The sequence below is a fragment of the Abramis brama genome (genome assembly GCF_963993115.1).
Source record: "Abramis brama genome assembly, chromosome: 24".
Taxonomy (NCBI): Eukaryota; Metazoa; Chordata; class Actinopteri; order Cypriniformes; family Leuciscidae; genus Abramis; species Abramis brama.
In genome coordinates this window covers 13964922-13974816 of record NC_139986.1, presented here as the reverse complement: position 1 = coordinate 13974816, position 9895 = coordinate 13964922, and the positions used below count along the sequence as shown (strand labels likewise).

The following is a 9895-nucleotide window of genomic DNA, read 5'->3' as shown; positions in this document are numbered from 1 at the left end:
AGTTTAATGTAATTTAAGTTGAAATGACTTAAACATTCGGATAGACTGTACTTAAAACATTTAAGGAAGCAACTTTTTTTTTTTTACATTGTATAATATATGACATTATAATATGTTATGGTACAAAATACTGTAATATTGTGTTTGTCTTGTTGCTAGAATGATTGTTTTATTTCGTACAGTTTTTCCTAAGCAGAAGCCTAAGATAATATGATATAAAATAATTTCAACTTAAATCAATAATTATTGTCAACATATTTATTTAAAATATGTTAACTTAAAGATATCATCATACTTTCCCAAATTATTAATCTCAGCACATTAATCACAGTACATGGACAATTGTTTCGTATTGTGTTATGTTTAAATATGCAAAATTCTTGTTTCATTTTGTTGACATATTAGAGTAAAAAAAAAAAAAAATCAGAAGGGATTTTGGACATCTTTAGCACTGAAAAAAAAGCAATAAAATTGTATTTAAATCAGGTGATTTATATATGAACAAGTACTGTACAGTACTAACTGTACAGACGCAAATAGATAAAGTGTAAGAAAATGAATACTAAAATGTGTATTTTGGATGTATTTTGGCCTATACTGTTATTATGCATGTTATCATCAGTTCAGTGAAATGTTTTACAAATTATGGTAATTTTTATGAATTATTTTTTTGAAATATAGATACAAATATTTAGCTAACAAGACACAAGATGAAATGACCTACGTGTTTTGAATGAAACCAAAATAAAGCAGATGTTAAACTGATTATCAAAGTAATAGGTCCTATTTAACATTTTCTTCCTTTGCTGTTGAGTGAATGGATATTAGATAACAAATAGGCTCAGAATGTCTTTCATAACCTCAAAGACTGTTCTCTGAATCTTGGCCCGTCATGGGTTTGCAGTTAGTGCTTTTGGTTAAACTACAAAGAAACGGTCAGTGAACTGTACTGTTTGGCTTTGGACCTACAGTTCCTTCCTGTTCATGGAAATTTTGTCTCTGAAATGTGTTTTTGGTACACAAAAACACAGCTCCATATTAATGAAAATGTGTTCCACCTGAGAAAAGGAAGGCTAAACATACAGAGTATTTCAAGAATTTAATTAAATCTGCTGGACATTTCTGCTCCCAATACAAACACACACCAATAGGTCTACAGAAAGGGAGTTTGCTAAGTTTAGCGTTGACTGAAATAACTTTTTCATCAGTCAGAGTAAACAAGGAAAACATCAAGGTTCAAATGAGATACAAAAACTTTGAGTGTCAAAAGTTTGATGTGGCTGAGGCGTATTGTGGATCAATGGCGACCTCTGCTGGCTATATAAAAATGTTCATTTAATAAAACTGAAGGTAGAAGAATAATAATAAAATGTAAGCCTTGTCACTTTTTTCTTCGTATTTTTAATGTCTATTTATGTATAGTTTTTTCAATCTTTTGGTTGATTTGAGTGAGATATCAGATAGATAGATAGACAGATTAGATAGATTATTGAGGGCTTAATAAAATCAAATATAGCAGTTAGTATTTGTGGCATTTATTATTTTAATATAACTTAATATAACAACTTTAATATAATTAAATTAATATAACATTTTACATATTTAAAGGGGCTATACATGTCAGAATTTTCATGTATTTAGTTTTTTTTTTTTTTTTTTTTTTTTTTTTTTTTTTTTGCTAATGTGTGAACAACTTATGAAAACCTGTAGACTGATTTTATGTGGACTCGGGACGTGTGATTTACGCGCGCTCTCGAGAGATTAAATTGACATGAAATGAATGTTCAAAGATAATACCGAAAGAGCAATTCTGTACTGTAATGTCAATGTGTCATGCAAAGAAAAGGATTCAAACTAGTCTCACATGGTCAGATCTATAGTCTCAAATATAGGCTACTTTATAATCAAATCAAAATCATTGTGCAATTGTAATTACCTCATCTGTCGACATGATGCCGGCGAGTTGCAGAGCTGGTGCAAATATATCCACATCTCTATAATCATATGCTTTCTTAACTGCTGTTTTCTCAGCGCTGTCAGTTTTGTTGTGTTATTGAGACTCTGAAAGGGAACGCGCGCATCACATATTTAATAAGTCTTCAAAACGTCGCTGTCACCAGCTCGGGTGGCGTCTGGGTGTTCGTTAAAAGTATATTGCTGCAAAAGGTATTTCCAACTTCTTTTTACTTTTAAGCGAAGAACGAAAAACAACTTAGCAGTAAGTAGGATATCAGGGCCTAGCATCACTCACGTTCAGTTGCGTGTGCACGTGTGCCAGCAGCAACAAGTTCCTGGCTGCAGTTCGCTTAACGGCCACCGGTGTCGCTAAAACAATGTTTTTTATTTATTTTTTTAAATTTATTTTTTAATTTACTGAGGTCCCCTAGTGCCCCCCTGGTTGAGAACTACTGTATCACGTGTCCAGAATGCTCTGTCACCACTAGATAACTATTTTGAATGTGTATGCTATTACACTATATTCCACTTTTACACTCCAGTACCATTCTGATTTAATGATGTATTATCTGGTGGTTACCAGGTAGAAGAGGATGACAAATCACAGTGGATTATGAAGTCATGAGTTTTAGCAGTCAGATAATGCTTTCCTCATTGTAAGCTCAGTGAACCCCAGAGCGCTCATCCTAGCAGCGGTGGAGAACGTGAGAGCCGTTTCTGAGTTGTCCTTGCCTGACAAAGTGCTTCATCTCCTGTGAGACTCCCTCAAGGGACCAGTTCAGCGTTCTGGGAAACTAATGGCTCGACAGCTGCAGTCCTCCACAAACGTGATGAAAAGTCAGCTTCCTCTTCAAACTACACACTTTTCTAATGACCGCTGCGCACATGGGCACAACACAAGCTCACATTTGGGTTCAACAATTTGGAAAATATTGCATTTTAAGTTGTGTATTTTATAGTTGTATAGGATAGGACGGCATGACACGTAGGCTATTTTATGTATTAATAAACTTCACACATTGTGGACTTTATGACATGTAATTAGCTAACTAGTACATTGCTCAAAGTATTCCTATTAAGGTACATAGTTTATGTGTAATATTGTGTAGTTCTCCAAACGGAATCACAGCGTAACTATGCCGATGAACAAATGAGTCAACACATTAAATGAGATACACTTGATCAACAGGCGTATACTGTGATATAAATGACTTCATCTGGTACATAAAAAGATTATTGCATCAAGGGTGTTGATGTAGACAATCATTGAGTGATTCCACAAGTTGAAAACATCCTGTTAAAATATGATTTTTAAATGTCTGCTGGGTGATTAGAAAAATTGCTATCGCTTTAAAACAGTAATAGTGATTTTCTTTGCTTCTGGTCATGCAGTTTGGTCTTTTTATCTTTTCTTTAAAAGTTAGTTTTAATCTACATACAGACAGCAAAAAAGAAATCAAACACAAAGTTATATCGGCTTATGTTTGCTAGACATAACATAATCACGCTATAAAGACAAATTTGTGTGCAATGACTTTGCTGTTTAACTACATGTAGGCGACGTCCCACATGTAGTTGTCTTCATTGCATAATGTCCATTGATGTAAGTTCAAAGGAAGTGCATGAGTACAGACAGTAAAAAGAAAGAGAGAGAGAGATGGAGGGGGATAAAAGACAGAGAGGTGCCAGATGTTTATGCTGTAGCTCCACATAGTCTGACCGCTGCTGAAATGTCTTTGGTGTCCTCTGATCGTGCCGAGACCACAAAAGGCCAGGTCTGTGGAAAAAGAATGAACAAGTCAGCCACACATGCTGGTTAAATGCCATCAGACGCAGATTTATTTACATTATTATTTGCATTACATATTACAGTAACAGTAAATAGTTTTATATATAACCCCAACTGAAAAGTTGGGACATTGTAAAATGTAATAAAATCAAGATTGTGTGATTAGTTCATTCTCTTTAACCTTTATTTAACGGACAAAAGTACAAAGAAAAAAATCTCACATTTTTTTCACTGGCCAAATTAATTGTAATTTGTAAATATAAACACATTTTGGCTGCAACACACTCCAAAAACAATAAAAGTGAAAAGATTATATAGAATATAGAATAACTCTTTTGAAACAGTCCACAATAAGCAGTTGAATTGGTAGCATGTGAGGGTATCATGATTGGGTATAAAAGGAGCATCTCTCAGGGTATGTTTATACGACAACGATATGCTTAAAACATAGACGTTTTTCCAAGTACAGACGACACCATTGTCAAAACGATTCCCATTCACACGGATCCATGAAAACGGCTAAAAACGCTGTATTCTGCTGCCAGGCCATTAGATGGCGATGAAACACTATAGACTGAACACGTAATACGCATGTGCATGTGCATTGTTTTCAGAAATTCGCGTTTTTGTTGTTTACATGGAGACCGTTTTCAAAAACTTGCACTTTGGCTACGTTTACACGGAAACGATCTGAAGAGAAAACGCAAAAGTGATCACTTTTTATTCTGCGTTTAGACGAGCGTTATGGGGGTGAAATCTGCGTGCATACGGTGACGCAAAAGTGTGTGAAATTCAATGTAGTATGCACTCCAGGCGGCTAGGTGGCAATGTGAAGCACTGATCGGTGCCTTCACTGTCTAGCAGACTTTTGCGTTTTTACCGTTTAGACGGAAACGCGACGGTGGAGCGTTTTTAAGATTTCCACTCTGGGGGGTGGTTTCACTTTTTTGCGTTTTCAAGCCCCAAAAACGCCGTCGCAGTCTAAACGAAAGGCACATCTGATAAAATATTTTAACGTTTTCACCCGCGAGCGTTCTCGTGTAAACAGGGCCAACGTTTTCAAAAGTTTGCGTTTCCAGGCACCCAAAACGCAGTTGTCGTGTAAGGCTATGTTTACACGGAAATGATCTGAAGAGAAAACGCAAAAGTGGCGTTGTGTTATCACTTTTTATTCTGCGTTTAGACGAGCGTTATGGGGGGAAATCTGCGTGCATATGGTGACGCAAAAGTCTGTGAAATTCGATGTAGTATGCACTCCAGGCGGCTAGGTGGCAATGTGAGAGAGCCACCGTGAGCAGATCAGTGCCTTCACTGTCTAGCAGACTTTTGCGTTTTTACCCTTTAGACGGGAACGCGACGGTGGAGCGTTTTTAAGATTTCCACTCTGGGGGGTGATTTCCCTTTTTTGCGTTTTTAAGCCCCAAAAATGCTGTCGCCGTCTAAACGAAAGGCACATCTGATCAAATATTTTTACGTTTTTTACCCGCGAGCGTTCTCGTGTAAACAGGGCCTAAATGAACTGCCAAAACGCATAAAAAGTTTTACGTTTCTAGTTGAAAACGGTGTAGTGTACATTATCCCTCAGTCTTTGCAAACAAAGATGGGTCATGGCTTACCACTTTTTGCCTAATTTCAATTAAAAAAAATGTAATTTCACAATGCAAGATGGCAAAGTATTTAGGTCGTTCACCATCTATGGATAATATTGTAAAAAGATTCAGGGAATCCATAGAAATCTCAGTCCGTGTAGGGTAAGGAAGGAGACCTCTGTTGTCATTACATGAGAAGCCATCATGCTACTCTGTTAAATATAGCCACATGTTCTCAGGAGTACTTTGAAAAACCATTGTCCCTTAACACGGTCTGCCGCTGCATCACTCATCCAGTGTGTGCACAGAACAGAGTGGTTTCTTAGACACTATACACCACACAGTGGATGTGCTTGACTGCCTGCCTGCAGTCCAGATCTGTCTCTTATTGAAAATCTATGGTCCATCATGAAAAGGAAAATCAGACAGCGATGACCATGGACTGTTGAGCAGCCATCTTGAATCAGGTGAGATTGGGCAAATATTCCATATGCAAAACTGCAACAATTAGTATCCTCAATTCCCAAATGATTAAAAAGTGTAATTAAAAGAAAAGGTGATGTGACAGTTGTAAACATGCCTCTGTCCCAACTTTTTTGGAGTGTGTTGCAGCCATCAAAATCAAAAATTTGTTTATATTTACAAATTAACAAATCACAGTTTCTTGATTTTATTACATTTTACAAAATGTCCCAACTTTTTGGAAACTGGGGTAGTAAATACACACACATACACACACACACACACACACACACACACACAAATATTAAATACAGCATATTTACTGTTACTGTAAGTATGCAAAATAAAAAAGTATTAATTATTTATATTAAGGCCTATGTATATTTGCACTATTTGTTTAAATATTCCATTTATGCATTTGGCAGACACTTTTATCCAAAGCGACTTACATTGAATTTCAAGATACACATTTACATTCTTATCAGTTCTTGCTGACCCTGGGAATCGAACCCATGACCTTGGTGTTGCAAGCACCAACGCGCTACTATTTGAGCTACAGGACAGCTATAATATATTATTATTGATATTTAATACAGAATAAAACACTATACATACATATATGTGTATATATATATATATATATATATATATACATACATACATACATACATACATACATACATACATACATACATACATATATATATATATATATATATATTTGTTTTATATTATTTGTAGTAATTATTTATAAGTATTATTTATTTATATTTAATAATATTCTTACATTTAGATGATATATTTTTCAATTATAAACTGTTGTATATATATATATATATATATATACATATACAGACAACAGAGTATACTGTATGCACTTTTTATCAATATCTAAAATATAAAGTTATTTAAGTTTTGTACTTTAAATTATTATAATTATTAAATTATTATTACGTTGTTGTTATTATTACATATTTATTTATGTTTATGACTATTTTATGTTTATTTACACATTGTATTATTGACATTTAATAATACAAAATAAAATACTAAATACTTTAAAACCCAGTACTTTAGAAAATTATATACTATTATGGTACATTTCAAAAAAAAAAAAAAATTGTTAGTGGTATATGTTTTATATATTTATATATTGTAGTATAGATTATATGTTAAACATTATACTTAACAATAAAACTTCTCAACCAGATGGAAGTATATAAAATCAGGTCATAAACTTAGACAACACTCACTCATACCAAGTTTACAGGATGCACAAAGCTGTTCTGGTATCTGTCCTCTTGTAAGAGCTGTCTGAGGTGAGATATATAGCTGGATGCCAGACGCAGAGTGTCCAGCTTTGACAGTTTGGTGTCTGCCGGTACCCACGGCAGGCTGGTCTTCAGCCGAGAGAACGCTTTACTCAGAACTCTCATGCGTGCCCTCTCTCTGGCATTTGCTGCGTTTCTCTGAGACTGTCTGCCATCCTTTCCCATCTTCACTTGTTGCTTGTTGTTGCTGGCACCAGGTCGAGGTTGTTTGGTCTTTGCTTTCAAACTGTCATCGATACCAAACTCGTCTTCTGAGTCTTCCAGAGAACGAGTGTCCGTGTGAGTGATTGACAGCTCCTGGAGGTCTTCAGGATCACTCACCGAACCTGTGGACATCACGACTGCACCTGCTTCAGAGCAAGGAACTTGAGTTTGAAAAAACCTGCAGTCCTGTTTCAATAGTATGTGATATTCAGCGTTCTTGCTGTAGATTCAAAGCAACAGGTGCTGCCTTGATTTCGAATCTCTTCAAAAGAAGCCCAGGGAAAAGGCACATCAAAACAAGGCCATATAATCACCATTCAAAGTCATTCAGCATTTCCTGAATGTAAAAGGTTATTAAAAATTGTCATGTAGACAAAGCAGACTATATCAATTCCCCCTTCTCACTGAGCATCTCAGAGCTTGTCCTGTGGTGTACCAAGCACATTTAAGATTTGGGGTTTGGCTGGGTCATTGTGGATCAGGCATTTCTCCTCCCCTTTTCCCCCATCTAACTTTTGACAAGACTGTTTGACAAAGTGGCACTGATAGCATATATATATTCATTTATTTGTATTGTTTTAAAAAATAAAACAAGAATTCAATATTAAATAAATATTGAACATTATTATTTCTTATATAATAATATATTCAATATTTATTTAATACTGAATTATTGTTGTATTTATATAAAAAAATCAATAATACTATTGTTCAATAATAAATAATTGAACACATTTTGATTACAAAGATATATATGCACATCAAATATTATCTTATATTTATATAATTTAATATTTAATACATATTACATATTTTGATACATATATATATATATAGAGAGAGAGAGAGAGAGAGAGAGAGAGAGAGAGAAACTATTTATTTTGTTATATATTAATATATACATATAAAATATATATATTATATATAATACATATATCATTTATTTAATAAATAATAATAATAAAGCCAATAAACAACATATTCATTTTGATATGTATTATTATTATTATTAAATGTATTAAGTAAAAATATTTAATAAATTACCTTTAGTCATGGAAATATATTTATATATATTATCTAAATCATTATTTAATATGTACCTATTTCATACAATTATTTGCTGACTCGGTCTAGATAGATAGGATGTTTCTTTATTACAGAATAATAAATATTGAATCAAATTAATTTAAAAAGGCTCCAAAACAACCTGCACCAGTGTAACCCAAACCAACCTAGCGATGCTTCAAATAAATAATTCAGTGAAAATATTGTGAAAAACTCTCGTTTCTTATTTCTTCAGTTCAGTGGTCACCCACGGTCCACTTAAATGCTTTTTCCCACATGCTCTTAAGCAAATAGAAATGTCTGAAAGGCTTATCAAACGTTCTTAATCCACTGGCCATTTCACAGAGATATTGGGTTTCTGCTTGGTTAGAACGCTCTCACACACGCTCGGTGCACATTGGCCACAGCTGTCAGCACTTTACATTACATCTGCAGGATGGGGGGCAATCACTGGGACCCTGTGGGTAAAGGAAAAATACCCATGTTGACATTCTTCACATGATCACACTGTGCTCTCATTTGTCTCTCCTATCATATAGAAACACGTAACCATGAGGTGCGTGGCAGAGGATAGAACCACACATGCCTGGCAAATTAAAATGATTTTTAGCCTATATAATTATTCTTGGCAGATGTCAGTTCAGCTGTTAGAGGAAACTGTGCATGACTGCTTCTTCAGTAAACTGCTCTGTATGGCCTGTTCATACTTTTAGAATTGGCAGTTAAATGACCCATCAGAGGAGGGCATAGCTATTTTGTCATCTGTATGTTTATAATTAATTAATCAATTTTCATCATTATACGGAATGTATAATTAAGGACTTTTAATTTTGCCATTTTGAACAACATCAGCCCTTAAGGAAGTGATAACATCCTTAGCCACAACACATTATCTGTATAAAATTGCACAATGCATCAAAAATGTGTTAGTATATCTCTGCATCTTTTATATGACCATACATGAAGAGAGAAATTTCCTAAACCATAAAACTAAATTTCCCACAGCTGAAATTTTCTCAGCATCTCACAATATCTCTCAGTAAACTTGATATGTATGAGTTTTCATTCCAGCGTAATGAGTGTGAAATTAAGATTTTATATTACAGTGGTCATCCTCAGCCAACAATTATCCAAAAGCATAGCTAACTTGTATGCTCCATTTTTGCAAAGGGTTGTTGCCAAATGGTAGACAGCTTTGGAATAACCTACAATAAACAGTTTATTCTTCTTGCTCTGTGGAATTTTAAATATTCATTCTTACTGTAAGGACCTGTTCACATCCAACGCCTTTTGTAGTTTTTCAAAATTCTTGCTTTTAGACGGACGCCTTTAACCTTTGTGACGCTTCTCAATGCTTTTTTACCATCTTGCTCATGAATACTGTTTTTAAGACGGTCAAGTTAAAAGAAGTTATTTATTATTTTCCATTTGTCCGCACCTCGTCTCACATTTGTTCCACCATCTGGCCAAACGATTCCAGTTGAATTTCCACTTGAACA

General features: G+C 34.5%; 1 protein-coding gene across 1 annotated transcript; it reads right to left on the bottom strand.

Annotated features, from left to right (window-relative positions):
- Window positions 1-1878: 1878 nt before the first annotated feature.
- msc (musculin (activated B-cell factor-1)) lies at window positions 1879-7758 on the bottom strand. Its single transcript, XM_084103438.1, has 2 exons — window positions 7056-7758; window positions 1879-3733 (listed from the first exon to the last, which is right to left on the bottom strand). Exons 1-2 carry the CDS (start codon window positions 7461-7463, stop codon window positions 3650-3652), a joined length of 492 nt encoding a protein of 163 aa, XP_083959564.1. The 5' UTR covers window positions 7464-7758; the 3' UTR covers window positions 1879-3649.
- Between the last annotated feature and the right edge of the window lie 2137 nt (window positions 7759-9895).

Bases quoted from the DNA above. Each gene is read 5' to 3' on its own strand.
- msc (XM_084103438.1), bottom strand. From the start codon at position 7,463: ATGTCCACAGGTTCGGTGAGTGATCCTGAAGACCTCCAGGAGCTGTCA. The intron at 3,734-7,055 runs GTATGAGTGAGT...CTTTTTCCACAG, and splicing joins TTGTGCATCCTGTAAACTTG to ACCTGGCCTTTTGTGGTCTC.